Source organism: Ceratotherium simum, chromosome 8 (assembly GCF_057802395.1).
Source record: "Ceratotherium simum simum isolate JZ-2026a chromosome 8, ASM5780239v1, whole genome shotgun sequence".
NCBI lineage: Eukaryota > Metazoa > Chordata > Mammalia > Perissodactyla > Rhinocerotidae > Ceratotherium > Ceratotherium simum.
Window position 1 is genome coordinate 20,528,233 of NC_141907.1, and position 27,871 is coordinate 20,556,103.

The following is a 27,871-nucleotide window of genomic DNA, read 5'->3' on the forward strand; positions in this document are numbered from 1 at the left end:
CCGGGCTGTACGCGCGTGAGGTGTGCTGGTTCCGACCCGGCGGCTCCGGTGCCCCGCTATGCAGAGGCCAGGTCCGGGCACCTCGTCTCTCTGAGCCGGTCTCAGCGCGGAAGGCCCAGAGCGAGGCCATGGCGGAGTCCTCCGAGCCCGGGCGGCGGGCGTCCGCGGGCGGCGGGAGCCTGGAGGAGGAGGACGACGAGGAGCGGGAGCCGCTGCTGCCGCGGATCGCCTGGGCCCAGCCGCGGAAGGCCGCGCCGGGGAGCGCCGTGAGGCTGCTGGAGACTGCTCAGGAGGAGGACGCGGCCTCCCCGGGCGAGGCCGGCGACAAGGAACTGCTGCTCCGGCCCAGGGACGCGCCCCGCTGTCCCTCCGGGGACGGCAGGGCCCCCCGGAGCCGCCCCGTGGGTTCAGGTGCGACCCGGCCCTTCCCTTCTCTCCGCGGCCCTCCCAGAGCGCCTGTCGCCGCCGCCGCCCCGCAGCCCCATTCGTGCCCGTCCCCTCTCCCGCCCTGCCCCCGGCTCCCGTCTGTCTCACGCCAGCGCTTGCCCGCTAGGAAAGGCGCTTCGCCAGGCGTCGCGTCCGGAGCACGGGCAAGGGGCCAGCCGCTGGTCCAACCTCGGACGCTTTGCCTTTCTCCCCTGCTCCCCCGTCTACTCGCACCTTTTCCAGGGGCTCCAGGCTAGTTCACCTAAGGCCCATGGTTGTCATTAACCTCCGATCCTTGAGGCCTCCCCTAAGAGTGAGCCTAGGCTTTTGGAATCAGACACCGAGGAACACTTAACACTGTTAAATGACGTAAGTTTGGACTTGAGTTTCTGATGAAGAACCCTGAACTATCAAGAAAGTTCCCCGAGTTGTGAGTTTGCAAGGTGGATGACAGCAGAGAGATGTACAGCAAGAATATCCAGTTGCCATTTTTCAAAAGCTCTTTCTATTAAATATTGTTATTGTGACGTTAGCCAGAGGGGGCAGAGGCAGTTGAATTTCTGTACCTGCTACTTGCAAAGTTTTCTTTCTTGAGTCATTTCTGTTCTTATACTTAAAAACAAACAGAAATACCCCAAACCTTGTTTACTGTTAAGCGGACTGATAGCCTCAGGTGAAAGAGAGGGTAATTGAAATGATGCTGCAAGTTAGTAAAATTTAGGCATGCTGCTGCGGGCGTGGATATTTGTTGATAAAACGAGTTTTTTGGCATGTCGAGTGGAGTTAGGCTAATTTGTAGTAAAATGGAGTAGACTTTAAGAGACCTAGCTAGAGATGGGACAGGCTGGTTTGTAAAATGGTGATGATAATACCTACTCCCCGGTGGTTAGGATGGTTTTAATGAGGTGATAAGTGATAAGTGCACTGTGCCTGGAGTATAACTCCATATGTGACTGCTTAAAGAAAAGCCACAGAAAATGTAGTTTTCATTAATACTGCTTAGTTTTTCTGGAGTTGTTAGATTTTACATGTCCTGCTGCTAGTACATTAATGGGCCTTCTACAACTTACAGGATTTTGGCTAGAATAGGTTATTCAAGTTGTAGTTGAATTTATATTCAGACATATTCTAGAGAGGCCCAAGGGAAGCTGACTTTCCAATCCAAGTGTAGCTAAGAAAACAAATGTGAAGTTGGAACCAGATCACAAATGGACCCACATTCACCTAGCTACATTGATAATTTGAGTATATATTACCTCGAATCCAGTCTGTGAAGTAACTGAGATCCCTCTGGCTTGCTTGCCTTTCTCTACCTCAAAGTTACCTTGTGTAGCTAGATTTTAAAAGAGCCCAAAACCTCGAAAGTGCATTTATTCTGTCAGAGTGAGGTTTTGTAAACAAATGATGGAAAGGCTAGAAAAAGTGTAAGTGGGGATAGAGTAAAGTACTCAGAATACAAATAGATTGTTAAATATTATTTAATGGTAATAACATTTATATCACAGCTTACAGTTTGCTAAGCTCTTTTTCTGTATATTTCATTAATTCTCACAACGGCACAGCAAGTTGTTATTCACCCTCATCCTTGCTGTGAGGATTGAAAATGAGTAAAACTGTAATGACCAATAGTTCATAGAACTTCGGAGATAAGCCAAAGTCAAGTATCCAGGAAGTGGTAAAGCCAGGACTGAGACTAGTTCTTTCTTCATGTCCTGTACTTCTTCCGTGTTGCTGTAGATCCACAACTATTATAAAATAATTGTTACTTTTGATTATTTATTATGGAGCTCTTATTTTTAATGGATTTTTTTTTTTTTTTTTTGTGAGGAAGATCAGCCCTGAGCTAACATCCATGCCAATCCTCCTCTTTTTGCCAAGAAAGACCGGCCCTGGGCTAACATCCGTACCCATCTTCCTCTATTTTATATGGGACGCCGCCACAGCATGGCTTGTGACAAACGGTGCGAAGGTGTGTGCCCGGGATCCTAACCTGTGAACCCTTGGGCCACCGAAGTGGAGCGCGCACACTTAACCACTGTGCCACTGGGCTGGCCCCTTAATGGATTTAAAAATAGCTTTGAATTGTAAAAACTATTTTAAAAATTTCAAAGCAGTCTCCTAAAAAGTTTATGATTGAGTAATTTAACTAGATTTTTTAGTTATTTTTTAACAGTCTGTTAGTCTTCTTTTGTCCTTTACCATCCAATTTCCATAAATCCACCTTTCTTATTTCCAAGAAATTCTTGCCTTTACATTAATGTGAACATCATTCATGATGCTTAACTATTTTGTGTATGTGAACAGGAGTTTTGTGTACTTTAGCCAGTAGAAGAATGTCATATGTCTCTTATCTTTACTTTAACAAGGCATTTGACACAGTCTAGAACCAGCATAAACCATAGTGTTGTTGGATCAATGTCAAAGAAGGGTTAGTGGCATTCCTTGTTCTAATTGTCATTTTAATCAGTGAATTGGAGAGTAATAAAGATGATAATAGCTAATACCTGTGTAACAGTATTCGCAGGGCATAGTTCTATGCACTTCACATGTATTAATTCATAACTAACCGTATGAAGTGAGTACTATTTTATTCTCATTTTGAGGAAGCACAGAGAGGTGAAGTGACTTCTCCAAGGTCCCAGTTAATACAAACCAGCAGCACTTATCAGTTTTGTTGGAGAGCCTAACAATTAGAGAACAGCGTTAGAATTCACAGAGAGCTACCAAAGTAAAAAGAAGTGTGTATTTATAAGTGATTTAATGATTCATGGTGGCTTATAAATGTACGAACAAAATAAACTCATTTGAAAGTAAAGAAGAAAGATGAGAATGGGAACTAAAGTTAATGAAATAAATATGATGGCAGCTGGAATCTGGGTACGCAAAATACATGTCAGACACTTGATACAGGCAGCCCACAAATTTGATTTTTAAGATTACTGAGCAGCCAACTTGAGAGTAACACAATCCCTGTGTCCATAAAGTTGAAACAAACTGATTATTTGAACCAAAACAGAACTGTCAAAGGATAACCTGTCATGTATTCTCTTGGAGAAGAGACTATATACTGAATAATATCTCTGTAATAGAAGTGATGAATTTCGTATGAATATTTCATAACTTCTCTGAAGCCCATTTCAGTAGAAGTAATTCTAATGGGTGGTGCTATCAGTATTGCTGGTTCTAAATTCAAGGTACTGATAATCTGGCTCAATTTAGAGGAAGATGTTAGAAGAGTAGATGTCCTATGTGTTTTTTTTTTTTTTTTTTAATTTTATTTATTTATTTTTCCCCCAAAGCCCCAGTAGATAGTTGTATGTCGTAGTTGCACATCCTTCTAGTTGCTGCATGTGGGACGCGGCCTCAGCATGGCCGGAGAAGTGGTGCGTCGGTGTGCGCCCGGGATCCGAACCCGGGCCGCCAGCAGCAGAGCGCGCGCACTTAACCGCTAAGCCACGGGGCCGGCCCATCCTATGTGTTTTGACAGTTCTCCATAACTGAGTTTTTGAAAGGTAGTGAGCAGTGATGTATTGGAGATGATTTCTCAACCAGTAATTAGAATACACCTATTCTTTGTTATCTGTTTATCTCAGAGAGATATCATTCATCAAATGTTTGAGTGCCCGCTGGGTGCCAGTGGAAAACGAGGCCTTGGGGAAATAGTGCTGACCAAATATCAAATGGATATCCAGTCACCAGCCTTGTCCCCACATAGCTTTATAGCCTAATGGAGGAAACGGTCAGTTAAAACAAATAGTTCTAACAAGTGATATTAGTGTTCAGATGTGGCAAGCTGAGGGTTCCATTGAGCTGTGCCCTGGATTTAGGGGCCAGGAAAGACTTAGCAGAGGAAGTGGCATCCAGTTTGATACCTGAAGGAAGAATAGCACTGGAACCCCTGAGTCAGGGTTCAGATCACCAAGCTTGTGTGAGCCAGCTACTTTTCTTTTTAGAAAATATTATGGTCAGTAGGTAAGATATAGTACCAACCCTCAAGTGATGAAGAGTTCATTTTGATCTATTTATTTAAAATGAGAACTTGATAAGTTACCATGCATACTTACATAAAACTAAATATAAAAGATTATACAATGGGTTTTCTTATTCCCTTTTCAATTTCTATTTACTAAAGGACCAGTAATAACCCTTAAGTGTGGTTAAGGGGATAGTTTGTTAATAAATAATTCTCAAATTTATTGGGGGCCTACCATGTGCCAGGCACTGTTTTAGGCACTTGGGATATACAGAGAACAAAACAAAGATCTCTGCCCTCCTAGAACTTAGATCATTTTGTTAGAGCATTGCAAGTGCTCAGATGGAGTCAAAGGATGAATAAAAATTAGCCATGGGAAGGAAGCTTAGGCTATACATGAGAATAGCCTGGGCAGAGGTTCAGAGGGTCTGCTGGACGTCTTGTGAAAAGTGAGGAGCTTGACAGGACTGGAACTTGACTGGAGGGCCACCGCTTCTTTTTAGAGGAGACCCAAAGGGAGTACACATGGAGAATTGAGATTTTCCTCAGAAAATCTGAGTATTCTTTGATACAGAGACAAATCAAAACCCCAGAGTCTATTCCTTAAAAGGGTGACAGTAATTTTAACTGAAAAAAAAATTCAAAGAAAATGTAGCAACCACACCCTTCAGCTATTAAAAATCAAACCTAATGATGACAAACCTTCAAACCAAATCTCCATAGCACAGATAGCTTGAAGTAGTGTAACTTTTGGGGGTGTCCTCCAAGTTAAACTCATTGCCAAATGTACATTAGTAACTAAAATGGAGAAAGTTATAAAATGTAATTTTGAGTTATGAGTCGGTTAAAAATTATCTACTAAAACAACAATTACTTTGATTTTAGTCTTTTTTTCTGGCCGTAATTAGGTAGTAGGACCAGTTGCCTTTTAAGTGCCTTTCTAGATTGTGGTGGTAAAACTAGGTCATCTTCAAAGAATGTCCATTTTCATGTGGGGAGATTATCTCCTTTCTCCAAGAGTTGCTCAGTAAGGGACAAGTTGAAGAGAAAGGGATTGAGAACATCCTGGCTGATTTTATGGGAATGGTTCAACTGATCTGATTTTGATTGAAACTGAATTAGTAAGTAGTCAGAGTATGATCATGGACTCCATGAGAGCAACAAAGGCTCTATCATGAACTCATGAAGCTTAACCCATAAAACAAATTTGATAACATTTAATAGTAATAATGTCAAAGTCTGCACATAGTTTCCAAAAGAACTGCTCAAGTACAGGATGAGATAGACCAAGAGTGGTCTAAGAGTTTAGGCATTTCAGTGTGAATTAGTAGTATGACAGGACTCCTGAACAACTAATGTAACACTAGAGTGCTTCTTATTTTGCTGTTGTCTCAAGACTGAGAGATGTCTTTATTCTCTGTGATGGGTTGCTCGATTCTGGAGATCATATTTTAAGAAGGCACATTGAAAAACTAAGGCGTGAATCAAGAGGGCAGCTTGGATTCTGAAAACATAGGGAAGGAGGTGGAGAACAGGGGAGACTTAGGGGAATGTGCAACCATCTTCAGCTGTTTGAAGGGCTATCCCTGGGAAGAAAGGAGTAAGCAGACTTTTGTTTTGCTCCAGATGGCAGGGCTAGGACATTGGGTGAAACTATAGGAGACTTATTTCTGGAAAAGGAAGAAGTTTATATTTGTTTTCAAACAAATAAAAGAAGCACGAAAAAAGGAGTGATCTCTCTTTGAAAGTGTTTAAACATTGGCCCAAAGACCATCTGCTGGTAATGTATTACAGAAAGTACACCAGTCTTGGGAGCAAGGTTGAAATAAAAAAATTTTCAAGTTCTTTCTTGTTAAGAGCCCTGACCTAGAAGAAATATTATTTGACTAATGACAATGATTATTGGCAATTCTGGCATGTAAATGATACTTCATTTATTCAACTAAATATTTATTAAGTACCCACTAAATACTGATCCCTCTTCCAGGTGCTGGGGATACACAGTGGAAAAAAAAGACAAAGTTTTTCCCTTCATTCTTAAGAATTTTCATGGGATAAGAATGATTTGGAATTAGCATATCAATTGTTTAGATATGACTAAAATACTTGGATTATTTATTTTTTAAGTAGGTTAAATATGCCCAATACCGCTTTTTGTAGTATTTTTTTCAGCACAAACTTTTAAAAATTAGTAAATTACAGTTTTACTGTATGAGGGAGTGACCAACAGGGTCAAATGGCAGTGTTGGTCAAGGAAGATAAGTTCTGAGGTTGGATTTAGCAACGAGGAGGTCACTGTATACCCTGACAAAAATTATATCGATGGAGAGGGACAGAAGCCTGATTGAAATGGGTTCAAGAGAGAAGGGGAGAAGAGAAACTGGAGATGGTAAATGTAAATAATTACAGTGGCCTTCTGCTATAAAGGGGAGCAAAGAAATGAGGGAGTGTTTAGGGGGATTATGGCGGTTAAAAGAGGTTTGTTTTGAGAAAAATTACAGCATGCTTTGTATGGTGATGGAAATGATCCAGCAGAGAGGGAAATAGAGATGCAGGGAATAATTGCTGAAGAAGTGTCCTGGAGTAGTCAGGAAGAAGTAGGGTCTAGCACACAAAGTGGAGGAGTTGATTTTAGAGCTTAGACAGTTCATCTACAGGAATAGGCGGAAGGCAAAGGATATGGGTGGGTAGATGTGGTGCTGAGGGCCGATAGTTTTTTCTGATTTCTTCTCTTTTCTTAGTGAAATAGGAAGCTAGATCATCTGCTGGGAGAGAGGAGGTGTTGGGAATTTGAGGAAAGGAAAAGATATAAGATAGTTGTCCAGAAGAGGGGAAGAGTCTATGCACCAGGGGAGTTGTCCTAGTTCAGGCTGCTATAACTAAATACCATAGACTGGGTGGCTTAAACAACAGACATTTATTTCTCACAGCTCTGAAGGCTGAGAAGGCCAAGATTAGGATGCCAGCACGATCAGGGTCTTGATAAGGACTCGCTTTCTGGCTTGCAGATGGCCGCCTTCTCACTGTGTACTCACATGGCAGAGGGAGAGAGGAAGTGCTCTGGGTACTAATCCCACCCTCAGGACCTCATCTAAACCTGATTACCTCCCAAAGACCCCATCTTCCCCATATGGCACAGTGCGGGTTATGGCTTCAACATATTTTGGGGGGATGCAAACATTCAGTCCATAACAGGAATGTAGTATGCTTCCCGGGCAACATGAAGGACCTACCTGAGGTTTGTGGTGATGAATTTAAAGTGATGCCAGGCATTGTGTGTGAGTGTGTTTGTGTGGTCAAGGTCAGCTCTCCAGGCACAGCCATAGTCAGCAGACAGTTGGGTTTAACCAGGATTGGGATTTTTACAGGTGACCATAATGATGGGAGGGAGGAAGAGAATTATATGATGACTGACCATAATTTAAGCTGGCCAGGGAGGGAAGTAAGCACATAAAGAGGGTGAAGACCAGAGACAACATGGTAGGTCAGTGCTTTGTAGGTCCTGGTGGGATTGAAGAATTTTTGGACTCGGTGCCAGAGGGAATGAACTAGGAAGATAGAAGAGGCTTGAAATTAAAAGTATGGAGAGGTTGCAGGTATTGGTAATGACCAGTTGAAGGATAACTGTGCAGTTAGAGGCTGAAGTAGGCTGGAGAACAAAATCACTGGAAGAGAAGAGTTCAAAGTAATGTGAGGTATCAGTGTGATTATTTCAACAAATAAAGATTTTGTTTTCCATGTATCATTACTTGAAGCTTAAAGAGAAGTGGGGTTAGGGAAAAAAAAGGAAGATCAAAGCAGCCCATACAATACTTGATTACATTTTTCTGTACCTTAATGTTCTAATGCTAATAACCTAATCCAATATTACAGGTTCATATTATGAGAATTGTCATAGCTGGTCGTCTTCTTCACATTCTATATTAACACTGATTTTCTTAATGCAATAAATATTGGTTCTTCAGAGTTGAATACATTCTTGGACGATCCAGAATTTGCTGATGTTATATTGAAAGCAGAGCAAGCAATAGAATTTGGAGTTTTTCCAGAAAGAATCTCTCAAGGTTCAAGTGGAAGTTACTTTGTGAAGGATCCTAAGAGGGTGAGAATTTCACAGACGTACTATATATAAGAGAAATTTTGGAAAACACTTATTTAAATGTGAAGTCATTATGAATTTCTGAAGATGTTTTCCTAATAAATCTGATTGCGCCATCTTTTTCAGAAATAAAGGTCAGGTTTGTTTTTTTTTTTTTCCTAAAGCACTCTGCTATTTAGAAATAGAGCTATTGATTTTGAGTCATAGTTTGCTGTTCTATTTTAATATTTGGTTTCAAGCATTCATTGAATACTCATATTCAGCTGTAGATTTGTTGAGTTTATATTCATAAGTCCTTACCTTACAGTAGCCTATAACCATATTATCCAGGCAGAGTAGAAGTTTAAACTTTAAAAACCTGTTTAATGTCATTTATAAAGTGCTTGATTTTTTTCAAAAGTTTATTTTACTCTAGGAATATTTTTTCCTGCGTTATACCTGGGCAGTGTGAAGTTTGAAGGCATTGGAATGTGGCAAAGTGAAATGAACCAAAGTATAATTCTAGGGCAGAAAAGAGAAGTTGATAAGGGACTTTGTTCCACGTAGTCTAGAATTTTTCAAAAATCAATATTATCATTTCTAAAAGCTTTCTGAATGATGCATAGCCAGCAGTTCCTTTTTCAGGAGGAAGAAAGATTATAATTTCTTCCAAATATTTTTTGCAAAGACTGAAGTTATATTTTAAAACATAGTCTTTTTGAGGTTTGTATATATATATGTAGGTAATGTCAGTCTCTCAATCTTTATTCCAAGCTTGATTTCTCTTTTTTTTTTTTGTGAGGAGGACTAGCCCTGAGCTAACATCCGATGCCAATCCTCCCCTTTTTTTTGGGGGAAGAGTGACCCTGAGCTAACATCCGTGCCCATCTTCCTCTACTTTATATGGGACGCCGCCACAGCATGGCTTACCAAGCGGTGCGTTGGTATGCGCCCGGGATCCGAACCTGTGAACCCCGGGCCACTGAAGCGGAGCACACGCATTTAATCGCTTGCGCCACCGGGCCGGCCCCCCAAGCTTGATTTCTTAATTTGTTCTTGTTGACTTTTTTACTAGTGGCTTAGACTTTATGCATTATAAAGCAATTATATACTTAAAATTATAATAATATTTTATTTCCTGTCTAAGGATAATTCCGCCTTTAAATTTAATGTGAATATATTTTATCAGACCAGTAGTAAAGATTATAGACTTTTAGACATCCATGAACAAATTTTTTTTTAAGAGGAAAGAATTTATTTAAAATCCGTTCTTAAAAAAATAACTGGAAAAAGATTAAGGTAGGAGTTTCTGACAACATAGATGTTCACTATATCCTATCCTTACCTTTGTATTTTAGAGACTACTTTTTGTCATTGGATTTATTAGTTTATGTAACAAATGCTTGAATGCCTACTGTGTAGCAGGTACTGTTCTGAGTACTTGAGATACAGTCCTAACAAAGTCACTGCCCTTTTAGAATGGACATCTAGTGGGGAAAGTAGACAATAAACAAACATATAGGGTTGGATATTTAATAGATATTGAATAATAAACACTGTTCGATCTAGACCAGTGGTTTTCCAACATTTTAAAATCAGTGGAACCCTTTCTTAACTTGGAAGTCCAGTAATAAAAAATAGGTGAAATCAAAGTTGATCTGTTTAAGTGGCGTGGGGCCTTCAAGCCCTACCCCACCTCCTTCTCTCACTTTTCCAAGGGTTTCTCAGAGCACAGTTTGAAAATCACTAGCCCAAAGGATTATTGATTTTAGTTTATTGAATGAGAATGAATGTAAAAATGTGATTGGAACTAAACCTCTTAATATTTAAGGGTTATCCCCAAATCTGTGGTGGGAAGAAGTATAAAAAGATTTATCAGAATGCATTTTATGGATTATTATCTCTATATATTAAAAACCTAATAAAATTTCTGCTTTTTTATATAGAAAATTATTGGTGTGTTTAAACCCAAATCAGAAGAGCCTTATGGTCAACTGAACCCAAAATGGACCAAGTATGTTCATAAGGTCTGCTGCCCTTGCTGCTTTGGCAGAGGCTGCCTGCTTCCTAATCAGGGATACCTTTCTGAAGCTGGTGCCTCCCTTGTGGACAGAAAGCTTCATCTGGGCATTGTACCTAAAACAAGGGTAAAGAATTTGTTTCTAATCGTGTTCTTCTAATTTACAGCCTACTTTTCTGCGAACACTTATAGTAATATTTCTAATGATGGAGCCTAAAGTTAAGCCCCTTTTTTGGTAATTCAGAGTTATAAGAGATTAATAAATTGATTCTAGTGTAGATACAAAAGTATCCAAGGGAATATCTCTTGCTTATGTGAGCTGAGATGATGCTAACAAAAAGAGGAGAAGGAACTAGCATTTAGAAAGCAGAAAAAGATCAGGGATCTAGAAATTCTGTTGAAGGTAGAGATAACTAATGTGCTCAAAAGACTGCTTTTTTTTTTTTTCTTTTTGGCCTTTGTAAATTTTTACTTGAAGACTTCCTCAAAATATTCATTCCTAATTCTGCATTTCAAGACTATTACTTCTTTCTTCCACTAGCCAATTTTAGGCTGCCTCTCTCAGAGAAAATATATATGCCAACTTAACTGACTTTGGTATAGGGTTAAACTTTGCCAATTTACAGCATTAAAGTGAGTTTCATGGTGTATATGGATAGAAATAGTATAATGCAAATTCTAATAACCATTTTTCTAAACTCTTATGTTTCTAGGTGGTTTGGCTTGTCAGTGAGACATTTAACTACAGTACTATTGACCGTGCAAAATCTAGAGGCAAAAAATATGCTTTAGAGAAAGTGCCAAAAGTAGGTAGAAAATTTCATCGGATAGGACTCCCTCCTAAGGTAAGTTACTGTGGTAAGCTTTACTTGGGGGGCAGTTCAACATATATTACCTGAGCTCCATGTGCTATGCATTGTGCTGTGGACTGTGGATATAACAGTAAAGAACAGTTTTTTGTCTTCAAAGAGCTTATGATAAACAAGCAGCCTCAATGCAATATGATAAAGCTGTTAGGATGGTTAAGTTCAGGGAGGACAGAGGAGGGATGTCTAACCCAGTGTGGAGGGCTGGGAAGTGTTTCTAAGAGGATGTTGCATCTAAGGCTCTATAATATAATGGCTAAAAGCACAGGTCTCGAAGCAGACCTAGGTTTCACCCCCAGCCTCTCTGCCAGTTAGCTCTGAGACCTTGGGCGAGTTCCTTACTCTCCAAGCCCCAGTTTCTGTAAAACGAGGATGGTAAGAAGTACCTCTTGTGGTTGTGAGGATAAAAGTGAAGAAATTTATGTCGAGTACTTGGTACAGCCCTGGTGGTCTAGTGTGGGTGGTTAAGATTCGGTGTTCTCACCGCCACCGCCCAGGTTCATTTCCTGGTCAGGGAACCACACCACCTGTCTGTCGGTTGTCATACTGTGGCAGCTGTGTGTTGCTATGATGCTGAAAGCTATGTCACTGGGATTTCACATAACACCAGGGTCATCCATAGTGGACAGGTTTCAGTGGAGCTTCTAGATTAAGACAGACTAGGAAGAAGGACCTGGCCACCCACTTCCAAAAAAATTGGCCATGAAAACCCTGTGAATAGCAGCAGAGCATTGTCTGCTATAGCACCCGAAGATGAGAGGATGGTGCAAAAAGCCCAGGCAGGGTTCCGCTCTGCTGTATGCAGGGGTGCTAGGAGTCAGAATCCACTCAAGGGCACTAACAACAAACTTGGCACAGTGCCCGGCATGTAGTAAAGTAAATGGTAGTGACTATGTTTACTCATTACATATTAGATTTTGTTTTTTCTTATCACTTTTAAGTAAACCTAAGGGATTATTGGCAGCTAGCTAAGCAAGGGTGGAGAGGGTTAGGGGGAAAGGCATTCTAGAAAAAGCTCTAGGCTTTATTTTTTTTTAATATATTTGAACTGTGATTTTGTTGTTTTGTTGTTGCTATGCATTTATCTAGATAAAAGTATTTAAGTAGAAATTCGTAGTTAACCTAACTTGTTTTTAAAATTGCACTCCGAGTAAGCAGAAAGTTTGAAAATTTTTACAAGGCCTGTTATTCCTTGGATATACTGAAATAAAGTGTGACTAAAAAAGGATATTATTTCTGTATTTCTGACTACTAGGACCTAAGTATAAGTGCTTTAGAGAAAACCTTTAGAAAATCATTAAAATTTCATGCCAACAGCAAAAAACATAAAGTGTTAGGCTAAGAAATAGATTTTCTTTGTGTGATGTGTTTGTATTTATGAGGCCAACTAGGGTATCCATTACTTGTGCGTCCTGTGCTGTTTAAATTTGTATTTCCTTCTTTAATACATTGTTTAATGTTAACTAGCAATTTTAGTGATAGAAATCTCTTTTAAAATGAATGTATCTCGGGCCGGCCCTGTGGCTTGGTGGTTAAGTGCGCGCGCTGCAATGCTGGTGGCCCGGGTTCGGATCCCGGGTGCGCATCGAGGCACCACTTCTCCGTCCATCCTGAGGCCGAGTCCCACATACAGCAACTAGAAGGATGTGCAGCTATGACATACAGCTATCTACTGGGGCTTTGGAGGGAAAAAATAAAATAAATAAAATCTTAAAAAAAAAAATAAAATAAAATAAAATGAATGTATCTTTAAGGATTTTTTAAAAAACCACATACTATAGAAGTTACGATTAATTGATTAGTTCTTTAAAATTTATGACAGGATCTTTAATCTGCATTGTCAAAGAATTCATTCTTTTTTAAAATAAAGTTATTTTCTGTATTTTATGTTGTAAAAAGAATCCTGAGGTATTTCTTTGGTAAGATAAAATTGCACTGTTATTAAATAACCAGGATAGGTGTAAAACTTGGCCTCTATAATTAAATTCGTTTTAATGAATACTTTTAGAAAACACGTGTATTTTCTTTTTTAATTATCCAAAAAATAGCTGCTTGAAAGTCTAGGGTTGAGCATTTTTAATTTGCTGTTTATTCTTTATGTGATTATTTAAACTTAGTGTATAAAAATAGTTTTCTTGATAAATGTGGCTTATCTAAATTAGTTTAACTCTTCTATTTTTCTTATTGTGTTTATATAATTTATCTTATGATGATATTGCTGAGAAATTAAAAGTAATCCCTTTGTTCTTGTACTCTTTTCTAACTGTAGTTCTTAAAATTATAGATTGGTTCCTTTCAGTTATTTGTTGAAGGTTACAAGGAGGCTGAATATTGGCTTAGGAAATTTGAAGCTGACCCTTTGCCTGAGAATATTAGAAAACAATTTCAGTCACAGTTTGAAAGATTAGTTGTTTTGGATTACATCATCAGAAATACAGGTATTGAAGTTCTCTCATTTGTTTACTCAAATCTTGTTAGCTTTCAAACTGTATTCAACTGTTGTTAGCCAGGTCAAAGACTAAATCTTAAGGTCCCTTTTTCTCTATCTGCCTTGGAAAAAACAGAGATGTAGTACTGACTCTCCTAGGCAGAATTAATCCTTTCCTGGAGATTCTGACTTGTAGCAACCTCTTGCCCAGGCGATAGAGGTCAGTTCCTGTCTCTAGGGGGGAGTTTCTTGGCAGTAGGACAAAGCCAGTTATTAGAAATGTTATCTGCATAATATGAATAATTAAAACTTGATTGTATAAATTATTTTAGATGCTTATTTTGACTTTAGGTAACTATTAGTGTAGTCTATAAATACATTAAACCCTTAATTTTTTCTATGCTGGAAGGGAGCAAAGAGGTAGATAATCTGAAACAGTGGTTCCCTGCACTGTGGGGGTCAGTATTCTGTGGGGACTTGTTACTGGTGCATCTTCTCAGAGGAGCCCACCACAGACCTACTGAAGCAGAAACTCTGCATGTGGGGGCCAGCAGCCTGTGTTTTGACAAGTCCTCCAGGTAATTCAGGTAATTCTGGTGCACTCTGAAGTTTGAGAACCACGGGTTCAAAATGTTTGCTCATTTATATTAGTTTCTGAAAATGCATTATATACTTTTCTAGATTTACCTTCTTAATATGGTCTTAGGTTAATGTTAAAATTAGTGTAGAGTCTAGAGCACATCTTATATAGACATTAGTGAGAGCCTACCCAGAAATTTGCCTGGTAATAGGGGTAGATGCTTTTTCTTCCTAAGGTGAAGAGAAGTTATCCTTGATTTTAATAACCTTGATTTAATAGTTCTTGACAACAATTGTACATACCTCACAGAGTGGTTATGAGGGTTAAATGAATTGATACATGTTAAGCACTTAACAACCATGTCTGGCACAGACTAAATAAGTGTTAGCTAACATTTATGAGTATTTTTTATTTGTATGTGTTAAATTGGAGCCTTTAATATGTAAATATATGCCACAGATAACCAATGAAGATTTCAAAAATCAAGAGGTGACTAGATTTTTCTCCTTGATATTAAGCTATGATATCCATAAAAAATGAAGTAACAGATTTTTTTTATTGTTTTGAAAGACAGGGGAAATGATAATTGGTTAATCAGATGTGAAAAGCAGAAAAATGGAAAGGAAATTAAGGTAAAGAAATTTAAAAATAATATATATGTATATATACACACATACACACTATCAGTTCTGTAAAAGATTCCTTAAAGTTAGGTTATTCTTCATTTCCTCCACTTAGATCCTTGGTTTTATATCCTTTTTCTGTTTTTCTCATCTTTTTTCTTTCCTTCCCCTGTTTACATTGCATTTTTTATTCTATTTTTTTCAAATCTCTGCAGCTTTATTTTTTATGTTGTATTAGAATAGAAGAATAGTACCAGCTCCATACTGATTTTAGGGCTTGGGAAATTTGTTATAGGACCACCAGATTTATTTTGCTTTTATGTAATAAAGGCTTCTGGTGTTTTTGGTCAATATGTTTATATTTTACTAATTTACTTCTTTCTGAGTCTTATGACTCAATAATGTGGATGAATGTCAAAATCTTGCTGAGTGAAGGAAGCTACACGCAAAGGGAACATACTGTCTGATTCCATTTATATAAAAATCTAGAAAGTGCAGACTAATCCCTAGCGACAGAAAGCAGACCATGATTGCCGGGGGTGGGGTAGAGGGAGGGAGGGACTGCAGAGGGACACAAGGAAACTTTTGGTGAAGGTTTCACATCTGTCAACACTTATCAAATTGTACACTTTAATATGTGAAGTTTATTGTGTGTAAATTATACCTCAATAAAGTTGTAAATAGAAAAAAATGAAAGAAATAAAAATAAATGGCAGTTACAGCAGAAATGGGCTTAAAATACACACATAAATATACATATTTATAATAGTTCCTAAATATATTTTATTGGTATATCTTGAGCAGTTAGATTTTACTGAAAACTTCATTCTTTTGCTCTTAAGTATTTTGTGCATTTTCACTGGGGTGTAAGATATTTTATATAAACTGAAAGAAACAGAGTTGGCATATATCACATGGACCTTCGCTCTAAAACCTTTAAAAAAATTTTTTTTCACCTTTTGTTATTTTATCTATGCCACTTAATAATGGCAACCATCTGTCTTTAGATAATAGCAAGTACTCTTTAACACGAAAGCCTTCTTGCTCCTGAGGTCTTCATTTCTGCTACAAAAGAATGTAGAAGTTAGGAATGGCCTGCATTATGTAATCAAGAATATCTTGAGGTTCCTTCTACTGGAACTTACTATATTTAGCTATGGTATTTGGGGAGTTTTATTTAGAAATATTTTGTATTTGAACTAATTATTTCTATGGAACTCTAGGAAAGACTAGATTTTAATAAGGTAACTGTTAAAGTTGTTATCTTAAAGATATCAATATTTTGCAAATACACATTTAAGCAATGCATCTAGCAATAAATTATTTGGAACAACACTCTTTTAAGTCTTAAAAATTCCAAGCCCTCTTCCCTAAAGAGGAAAAAAATGAAGTCATTACTGTGCAGATTTATAATATCAAATTAAAAAAACAGTGATTATGAAATTCTTACTGATTTTTAAGATAGTCTTTTCCCTTCAAGGGTAAATTTGTACTTTCTGGCAAGTTATTTTTTATTTTTATGGGCTCTTCAGATAAAATGTCTTTAAACCTCAATAATTATTGTAAATAATTCATGTTTTGGGAATATTTATATAACTTTTTTAAATCAACAGACCATTTTTCTCTCCTTTAGGAAACAGAGTGGATTGATGATAAAGAACCACTTATTAAAATAGCTGCAATTGATAATGGTCTAGCGTTTCCTTTTAAGCATCCTGATGAGTGGAGAGCATGTGAGTAGTTAGAACCTTCTACAGATTCTGTAATTACCCCTTTTCCAGAATAGCAAAGGAGCAAAAGTTATGGATCTCAGAATAGCAGAGGAAAAGCTGGGTGAAGTATCATCATCCATTAGGGCTCTGTTCTAGGTGCTCGGGATGTATGAGTCTTGCTGTGTGTTGTTTGCTTATCTTTGAATGACTGTGTCTGCTTTGGATTTTTTGGCTTGCATTAGCCTTGTAACATACGTTTGATAGTTTTCAAATTCTAAAAATATATATAATGTGGGAATTATCTATTTTAATATTTTGGTAAAACTTTAAGGTTTCGGGTAGTATTCATGTATAAAACAGTTTAGGTCTACTTCCTGCCTTTTTTGTCAGTAGTGCTTTAACTGCCTTACCAGTCTCTTCTGTGGTTAATGGTCCTGTTTTCTACATCTTCTTAAGCAAGTTTTAGACATTTTTATTTTGCTTAAAATTGCCTATGATATCTTGAGTTGTAAATTTATAGGTATAAAGTTTTTTATAGAATGCTCTCATAATTAAAAAAAAATCCCCTCTATGCATATTAAGTATTTAGGGGTGAAATGAAATGATGTCTGGAATTTGCCTTTAAATTCTTAGGGAGAGGGAAAACAGGGAGATAGAACAAACAAATTTTGTAAAAATTTGCGAATAATTGAATTAGGTTATTCAGAATATGAGAGTTCATTGTACTAGTTTTTTGGGTTTTGTATATGTTTGAAATATGTATAATTTAAAAAATAATCTCTATGTGTGACTATGCCTCTTTTAAATTCCTACTGTTTATTAGTGGGCTTTTTTCCATCATTAAACTTGCCAAAGATTTGTCTATTGTAAAGCATTGGCCTTTTTATATTTATTTAGTTTTTTGCTTTTTTCAGATAATTGGCCTTTTATTAGTCAGGTTTTTAGTTTGTTTGCTTTTCCTCTTTCATCGATTTATGTTTTCCATCATTATTCTTTTCTTCTATTGTGTTTATCCTGTACTGCTTTCCTATATATGATTCCGAGCTATCATTTTGGCTAAACCAAAGATTGGATAGGTGTTGCTTTGTTGTTACGCTTTACATAGTCATACTTTCAGATTTTCTTTTTGACAGGAGTAATTTAGAAGTATTTTAATTTTAAAATTTCTAGGTGAGTTGATTTAAAAAAAAAACTGTCCATTGTTGTTTTCCAGTTTTATCACTTTGTGAGCTATGAATGTCGCTGTGTGAATTCTGCTTTTTGAAATTTGTTAGTATTTCCTTTGTTGTCTGATATATGGCCTATCTGAAGGACTGTATTTGAAAAAATGTGTTGGTGCACAAAGTTCTGTATCTGTCTGCTAATTAAAGCTTGTTAATTGTTAGTCAAATCATATTCTTATTTTTTGACCACTTAATCTATTCATTTTTGAGAGGATGTTAAAGTTCACTGTGATTGTGATTTTGTCAATTTCTTCTTGCATTTCTATACATTTTTTGCTTTGTATTTCACACACATAAAGGCCCAGCATTTTATCTTGCTGGTGGCTTGTTCTTTTATCAGTGTGACTTATATCCCACTTTATCCCTTTTAATGGTTTTTTGCTTTTTCTTATTTTGTTATAGCATTGCTATACTTCATTTCTTTTTATTAGCATTTACCTGATACTATTCTATACTTGTATTTTTAACTTCTAGCATTTTTTTTAAGCATATGACTTATATGTAGCACTTAGCTGGATATTTTTTACCCAATCTGAGATTCTTTTAATAGGTACATTTAGTTTAAGTTTCAGTAAACTACTGATGTGTTTGAACTTTTCCTGCCATCTAATTTTTTTTCTATTTTCCATGAATTCCAATTTTTCCTTTTTTTCCTTTCCTGTCTTTTGTTGAACTAACTTGAGATGTCTTTGTTCCATTTTTTTTCCTCTAACGGTCTGGAATCTATATGCAAATTACACTTTAAAAGTGATAAGTTTAAGGTGCCTACAATACATCTGGGAAATTTTACCAAACACACAGTAGGGATTAAGAGTCTTGAACTTTTTTTTTTTTTCCCCCCCAAAGCCCCAGTAGATAGTTGTATGTCATAGCTGCACATCCTTCTAGTTGCTGTATGTGGGACGCGGCCTCAGCATGGCCGGAGAAGTGGTGCATTGGTGCGCGACTGGGATCTGAACCCGGGCCGCCAGCAGCGGAGCGCACGCACGTAACCGCTAAGCCACGGGGCTGGCCCAAGAGTCTTGAACTTTAAAGAAGAGATGGTATTGAGGGTATAGTTCTTAAACGGTCACCTTGGTAGTGGAAGCCATGGTGGTGTTTGCTATCACCCAGGGAAATCATGGTGAACAAATACCATCACTAGGACAATTCGAGGTACATGAGTACTCTGTTTCATGAATGGTTAGTAATGAAGAGAAAGGACTAAGTATAGAGTCTGCGGGAAGGTAACATTGAAGGTGAGAGGATAAGACAGCAAATGAGAGAAGTGGCTTAAAAGACAGAAGTTAAACTTTGAGAGTGGTATCTTCAAAGCTACATAGGAGAGAATTTCACAGAGGGAGATGATAGAAAACTTGCTACAAAGACATTAGGTACCATGAGTACTGCAAATGGGCCTTTGGAGAGACCCTTATGAGGTGGTCTAGGGGAGAGAGTTTGAATGGTGATAGTAAAAGTTGAAGGATAGAGATTGGAAATAGAGGCAGGCATAGAATAAGGACTTTTCTTTTATGTAATTGGTTGGGAAAAGGTAAAAAGGAAATTGGACATAGCTCCAGGGAGATATGGGCTAGAGGAAAGGCTTTCTTCCTAATGGAATGTGTCCTTCCCACAGTGTACAAAGAGATAGATAAGAGAGAAGTAAGAAGGAATGACTCTAAATAAAGGCAGATTTCTTCCTCAGGGCTTTCTAAATGAGAGGAGCCATCAAAGCTGGAGGTTCTCATTGGAGGTACCCCAGTGGTTTTATGGGTGATCATATTGTCGTAGCCTTATACATTCTTGCAGGAATCTGTATATGCACCCTCTCTAGAAGATTCTATTACTTTACAAATCTTTCTGATCCTGGCATGTGTAGATTTAATAGCCCTTAGGGAGAGAACCAGAGTTAGCCCAGAGTCTTGGATCTTTTATCCCTTAAAGCCACTCACCTATTTATCTACTAATGATTTAAAATTTTACAACATCATACACATGTGCACGCACGCGTGCGCGCACACACACACATACACACACAAATAAGTGGTCGATTCCTGATGATTTGTGGCTGGAAGGGCAGGGAGACCTCAGGCATGGTATTTGATCTGGGGCTGGGAACAAATTGTAGATATCCCTCAATTTCCAAAATCAGGAACCAGAGAATCAGATATATTTTTTGATATAGGGCTATTTGAGATAGACTCATTATCAAAACTTATTCTTTACTATTTAAAACTCAGAAATTAGTTCAGATAATACCTTACTGTGCTTTACCATCCAAATTGATCATCCAGACTTAGAATCCAAATACTTTAGATGGTAAAGGATAATTGTAGGAAAGAACCAGGATAAATGTGGGTCTAAATATACTATTTACCCCCACTGATTAGAAGAATAATAATTTTTTCTGTTAGATCCATTTCACTGGGCTTGGCTTCCTCAAGCAAAAGTTCCTTTTTCTGAAGAAATAAGAAACTTGATTCTACCATATATTTCTGACATGAACTTCGTGCAAGATTTGTGTGAAGATCTTTATGAACTTTTTAAGGTAAATAAATTTTTAGTTTTAATTATTGTAGAAAATGAAATCTTAGAAGAGATTTTTATAATAGAGCTAATTTTCAATTTACTGCTTCTGATATCACTGCTTGCAGTAGAACCTGACATAACAGAAAGAAATTAGCAGTTTTACTCTATCGGAGCATAAATTTGTGAAGTTACACTTCCTGAAGTTACAATTCCTTCCTGTATTCTTTTGAGTGAGACTACATTAAAACTGGAGAAGTTGTTTTCTTCAAAAGTTGAATTTTTACAAAATTACTCTATAAATTATAATAAATGTTTGGTGACCTGCTATGATTTAATTCTCTCAAAAAAGCCTAAACCCGTTGGCTGGAAAGTCATTTTAAATGCTTTCTGGAACCAGTTGGAGTATAAATAAACTATTCTTGTCATTCTAGGGGTATTCAAAAATACATCAGGTAAAAATACTCTTTTCATGTTATTTTATCATTGGGAAAGCTTTCTAATGACCTTATGTGCTAAGTTGAAGTGTTCATTTGTTTTCAAATATGTGTTTCAAAGATCTTGACTTTTGGAATTATAATAATGTGTTTTTTCTTTCTGTGATAGACTGACAAAGGATTTGACAAAGCCACTTTTGAAAGTCAAATGTCTGTGATGAGGGGTCAGGTAGGTCACCTTTTTATGCTCTTGTTCATTAAGAAAAAAAATCTCTCTTTGAAATAGTAGTCAACTTTCTTCTCTATTGTGACCCAAAGATGCAACTCTCAATAGTATCTTTTATGCTGAACCAAAATAGCTCAGATGATTAGAAATGAAGTTGATTTCAATAGTATCTTTCCTCTATTCTCTTATAAAATTAGATATCTTTGACCTTGTATATTGTTAGATAGGCAGTTTCCGCCTACTGTGAATTCTTTGTCCTCATTTTGATAACTATTTTCCTGAGTGCTATCTTTTTCCTCCTTAAATCTACTTGCTTGGATGTTTCAATGCCAAGTTCTGTGGCCTGTTAATTATTTTCCTTATGGAATATGATTGGCCTTTGCTAGAGCAGTCAGTAAATAACCATGTCACCAAGGTTGAGCACTGATTGGGGCATAAAAGTACTAATTGTAACTCAGTCCTCTCACCCCTTCTCACCTCCTTTAATTAGAGATACAAGGTATAAATAAGGTCTGTTGATGTGGACCTGCAGGCCGGCTGACCTACAGATGACATCTGGTTCTTCCACTCTATTAATAGTATTTAGATTCTAAAAGGAAGACTTGAAATAAAAATAAATTATACTGTCAACATTCTTTCAGTGACTTACTAATTAACTTTTTCTTCCTAAAATATACATTTAAGATAGCATTTGCTGCATATCTGTGGCAAAGAAGACAAGTCTAGTTTTTGCATTGATTATTACATTATATAACTTTAACAAACAAATATAGTTAAATTAGGTAATGATTCATTCATCAAATATTGATTGACAGAACTAGTGCCAGAAACTGTTCTAGTGATTGAGATAAAGCAGTGAGCAAAACCCAGTTCCTCCTCTCATGGAACTCTTGCTCTGATGAGGAGACCAGGAGTCAGGGAAAAGGGATGGATTATTAGCTTGTACGTCTCTGTGCTCTGTTGCATTTATGCACTGCTTTGCTGGACTCATGAGTTGTGAATAGCAAGTGAATTGGCTGGAGAAGTAAGACAGAGCCAGATCGTGGAGGGCGTTAAGTGCTAGAATATAGATTCCATGTGGAAGGAATTGGAGCAGTTAGAGATTTAGCATTAAAAAGGGTTGTGATGAGAGTGGCATTTCTGGAGAGGAGATTTTATCCTCGGTTTCTTCTATGAACTCCCTGAAATTGTGCACTAAGTTCTGTTTATATGTGCAGTTGGGGCCTGCAGGGCAATAGGATTTATATCTCAGCAAAAAGCATTCCTAGCCCAACAAAGATTAAGAACCACTGCAGAAGGTTAGGCTGGACAGTGGGGTTCAGATTTGCTCAGTGGATGAAGAATCTAGAGCCAGGGAGCCTTGTGGGGAGGCATTTTTGGTAATTCAGGCATGAATGAAGGGCTTAGGTGATGAATGATTGTAATTATGTAGGAGAGTATTACCATCCCAAACTATATTTGAGCTAAATTTGCAGGCATAGATAAGTGATTTTGCCCTAATTTGACCTTTTTGCTTGAAACAAATTGACTTGACTCACCAATATGCTCCATCTTCTGGAATTCTCTTATTCCTAAAGATATATCTTTATCTTAGGATTTTTTAAAAAAATAACAGCTGTACATTATTTTGTAAGCTTTAATTATTGATTAAAGTTAGTACATGAGGAATTTAAATTTAAATTAAAAAGTGCTTATCTGAAAAGATATGGCACGTTCCAGTTTTGAAGTCTATTACAAAGATATACCAGCACCTATCTGCTACTTTTGGTTTATTTATTGATATCCTGTGTCATTCACAGAGGAGTTACAGTATTATACAAATGCAGGTAATAAAATATAAAAATGACAAGATCAAGATCTGGGGAAAGAAAAACATAAAATGGTTATATGTTTTAATTTGATTTTTTTTTTTTAATTTTAATTTGGTTTTGACCTTTCTGGTAGCCAAAAAGGATAAGGTACCCTAACTATGTGATTATGTAGCTCTCTGGTTTTAACTGTTTTTTAAAAAATCTGATGTGAAAAATCAGATATTTTATTTTCTAAAGTAAATCAGTGCTTATGAAACAGAGATTTAACAAAAACAGATAGCAGTAACATATGTTCCAAACAACAGATTCAGTATTTCAGCTAGTTCTTTAATTCGGTCAAAGTACTTGTGTTATTTCCATCATTTATAATTATCCTTTAAATCTGTCTCCCCTCCAGTTTTCCCAGTTAACTTCATGATTTGTGCTGTGTACAACCAAGGCTTTTGCCCTAGTTTACTTACTATCAAGTCTTTAGTTTTACGCACATAATCAATGACATGCTCTAATTCTCCCATAAAGGTGTGAACTGGAACTAGGAACTAGTAGGAAGGCAGTTCTTTTAAAATCTGGGACTAGTAATGTTTATGAAAGTTCAAGATAAACCATGTTTTGAATTTTACATTAAATAGTAGTAGGTCATGATCAGGTTCAGTAAGATCATTCATTTTTCATTGTACCTGTGCTTATTTGGAACACTGGACCTCAGAAAATACTTATTTATGGGAAATGTGAAATATATTTTACACATGATCTGAAAAAAATGGCATAAATAATAAATAAAACTGTTTTTATAAATACATGGTGACCTTCTTCTATTCAGTGATTTATAAACCAGAAGCTTATTTGCAGATTCAGTAATAACTGATGTTAAAAAAAAAAGGAGGGACCGGCCCCGTGGTGTAGCAGTTAAGTGCGCACGCTGCGCTGCTGGGGTCCGGGTTCGGATCCCGGGCTTGCACCGACGCACTGCTTGTCAGGCCATGCTGTGGCGGCATCCCACATAAAGTGGAGGAAGATGGGCACGGATGTTAGCTCAGGGCCAGTCTTCTTCAGCAAAAAGAGGAGGATTGGCCTGGCTGTCTGCTCAGGGCTGATCTTCCTCACAAACAATAAATAAATAAATAAAACTTGTAAAAAAAAAAAATGTAAAAAAAATGAAACTAACTCTAGTGCCTCCTGACTACTTGACCCTTTACTAGATATTTTTATGTTTTATCAAGTGTCTTCTTAACTCTCAAAGAAATATTAATATTTAGGATAGCTTTAGGATTGAATGATTTTTGCTATTATATATATGAAAATTGTTAATCTTGTAGAATGACTCTCATTATCTTTGTACTATTCTTTTTTCCAGGTTCTCTACAACAATCATGTATTGTTTTTAGAGTCAGGAAAATATTAGATGTTACTTAAATTAGTGTGTTTAGACTAACATTTGTAGAATAGAATTTTTAAAACTAGAAGAGGAAACTAACCAGAATGTTTCATTCCTTAGCCCATGCTGGTGCCCACATTTTATTTTCGTGGTAAGAACAATGCTTATAAATGTAAATTTCATAAATTCTTTTTGCCTTGTTACCCACATATACTCAGCCTAGAAGATTTTAAGAGAAGAACTTACAAGAGATCCTAAAACATAAATACAATGAGTAACTACTGTTGCTAGTAAAGGTTTATTTTCCTGATGTGTTAAATACTTCAAATCTTCTAGGATCTAAACCATCTAGTTTATACTAGTCAAAGTATTATGAAGTTTATTTATTAGTATGGCTTTATGTTGAAACCTTTATGCTTATCACTATTAAATAGCCTTTACAAGAACCAGTAAAATGCATACCATCCATGTATTAGATATTTCCAAATACCTGAAGGAGATATCCTTATTTCTAAAGTACCTAACAAAGGGAATTTTTTGCCTGATATGCAGGAAAAAGGAAAATGAATTATTAAAATTTTATTTTATCTGAACAGAGGAGAATAGGCTGTAAGCTATGCGTTGTTTCATAACCTTATTTATATGCTCAAGTAGCAATTCCAAGAGTATGTTTAAACATGGAATGTAATATATTTTACTTTTCCTAGTTTTAGTTTTCCTATTTAAGAGTAAACTCTTAAATAAAACTTTATTTTAAATGGCTACCTTCCCAAATTCTCTAACCCACTCGCCTTGTGTCATGCTTTCCCATGGCACTTTTACCCTCCAAAACATGGTATAATTTACTTATTCATAATGTTTATTGACTCCTCCCACTGCTAAAATGTAAGCTCTATGAAAGCAGGAATTTTCTTTGTTTTTTTACTCTTGTATCTTCAGCACTTAGAACAAAGTCTAACATGTAGTAGGCATGCAATAAATTTATTTGTTAAATGAGTGGATAAGTCAAGTATTTAGTTAAAATCAAACTATTTAAACGAGTATTTGTTTAGGTTCTATGTCAAATGGAGTATGTGGAACCATTACTTTATTCAATCTCTGATTCCATTGCTCCTGGACATAGGTGCATCCTAGAATATTTTAAAGTTACCAATTGGCAAAAGTTATTTAATTCTAATTTTGTGCAGTTGTGTGTATAAATCAACCTATGTATGTATGTGTATGTATAAACATACATATATCCATATAATATATATTTATAGCAGTTACTTATCACAATCTCTATTAGGCATAAATGGATGAAATAAAAATTGTAGTTATGAATAAATGGTTAAAATAATGTCCATGAACTGAAGGTTTTTATCTTTTTTGAACTGGTGAAAATATCTCTTCTTTCCACAGATCTTAAATCTGACTCAGGCATTGAGAGATGGGAAGAGCCCTGTCCAGCTGGTACAGATGCCTTGCGTGATTGTGGAGCGCAGTCAAGGTGGAAATCAGGGTCGGATTGTTCACCTCAGCAATTTCTTCACCCAGACTGTCCATTGCAGGAAGCCATTTTTTTCCTCCTGGTAGCAGATGTAAGAGTAAGAGAAACAGACTCTTTGGTGTTATCGTGTTGTTAAAATGTTGCAGTAATGTGAGTCTGCTGTTAGGAACTCCAGTTGCCAAAACCTCAAATAATATAAGTCTTTAAAAGGTTATCTTTTGAATGTAATCAAAAGTTTACAGTTTTTTTGTCCAAATATTAAATTTCTATTTCAGGGAAGAAGTGATATATCTCCTATATTGTATTTTTGTAGAAAAATTGTATTTTATGTTGTTAGTTTAAAAGGTAATTTCATGGTTTATACATTCTGATGTGACTGTAATTACTTTAGAATTCTTAATAGAAAAATAAGATATTTGTTGACTTTGAATACAATAACTTTTTATATGCTTTTTAAACATTGAGAAGAATGTTCATGTTAACTCTTCTTACATTATAAAAGTCCTTTGAGGGTGAAACTGCTCTTACGAACTCTAAGAGTAGTTAATAGAAAAACAGGTAAGAATAAAGCAATGTTGCCTTAATTTAAAAAGCTGCTATTTTAGAACTTGAATAAGTGCCCCTAAAGTGACCATTGTTAGGGACCAGAAAACTATATCTTGATTAAGTAACAGATGACTGTTTTCTTGTTTGTACTTCAGGATATTTTTGGTCAATTATTTTGTTATAGTGAGGAAAAAAAAGACTAAAGACAGCCTTTTTTTAAAAAATGGAAACATTCAACTGAGACTTGAGGGGAATAACATGAAATTAAGGAGATCCCTAATCTTTTGAAATTCCATAATAGCATTAAAAATTCCCTTTTGTTTCTTGCATTGATCAATTACTTATGATTAGTACTTCAGAGAACTAATCTTGTTGAATTTACTACTTCAGTTAGAATTAAATTTCACAAAGTAAACCATACCCCCAAGTGTATTTTGGATTGCATTTTGGGGTTGTAGGACATAAGCTCTAAAAAATAATAGTAGTATTGTAGGTTACTTGAAATTATTGATGTTATTATAATTACATTCAACTTTAGAATATCAGCCCTAATTAAAGGGGAACATGACAGAGATAACCATGAAGTCATTTATATTTGATGTTGAATATCAGTATGTCTGGTATCCTGGGAATTTGTAGCACTTTTAACTCACCAGGTGATTTAAGTTGAGATAAGACTGATATGAAGATGTGATTCCAAAGAAGCAGAAGTTTCATTCTCTTCTTCTTCAGGTTCCAAAAAAATCACATCACCACTCAGACTAAACTGGGCAGTTTATGGTCTTGGCCTTTTGTTTTTTAAGCTTTTCTGTCTTGTGACTTTTTTTTAAATTAAGTATTTTTGTGTAAAAAGTATTTCCTGGAGGTTAAATTAGGGTGCAAGACAGATCTGCAGTTCTCCGTTCCTTCCCATCTTTCTCTTGGTCTTCGTGGATGTGATGAGAGAGATACTGCTGTCCTAGTAAAGTCCATTGGAAACCTGTGTTCTCCTACCTCCCCTGACCCTCCATGATCTTAATGTTGAGATAATGGAAAATTGACTGGAAATTCAACACTTAAGCTACTATCTTTAGATAAACACTAGTAATTAAAATGTGCCTTTTGAAGATGTCTTCTAAAAGAAATAAGTTGTTATGATGTGGGTACTGCTTTTCTAAAAGTTTTTTCAGTATTTTGAGAATTGCTATATTAATTTTTATAATGGAAAACTTAGTAAGTTGCTACTGTGTTACGTCCTAAAATTAAAATAGTGTGGAAATATTTTTAAATGGTCTGACCAGGCCAGAAGAGTAAAGTTGAAATATTTAAGATATGATTACAAGTCAGAGTACATTGGTTATATTTTATAAATTTTCATGAAGTTAGTTCTTATTTAAATATTGTGTTACTTTTTTCAATAAGTATATTTTAGTGTCAAACATAGTAGACTAAAGGTAATAAAAATCATTGTCTTAAGGCTAGATTTCTCCTGAAGTATGTATATTGAATATTTAGAATGTTGTAAACACATTTATGTTTATAAATGATGCCAAACTATCATTTTCTTACTTCAT

General features: G+C 36.5%; 1 protein-coding gene across 1 annotated transcript; it reads left to right on the plus strand.

Annotated features, from left to right (window-relative positions):
* PI4K2B (phosphatidylinositol 4-kinase type 2 beta) lies at window positions 1-27,854 on the plus strand. The gene is made up of 10 exons (XM_014788905.2): window positions 1-411; window positions 8,365-8,501; window positions 10,424-10,624; window positions 11,211-11,342; window positions 13,648-13,801; window positions 14,942-15,003; window positions 16,628-16,727; window positions 20,323-20,456; window positions 21,041-21,100; window positions 25,685-27,854. The coding sequence occupies exons 1-10, from the start codon at window positions 129-131 to the stop codon at window positions 25,856-25,858; spliced, it is 1,437 nt and encodes a 478-aa protein (XP_014644391.1). The 5' UTR covers window positions 1-128; the 3' UTR covers window positions 25,859-27,854.
* Window positions 27,855-27,871: the final 17 nt, after the last annotated feature.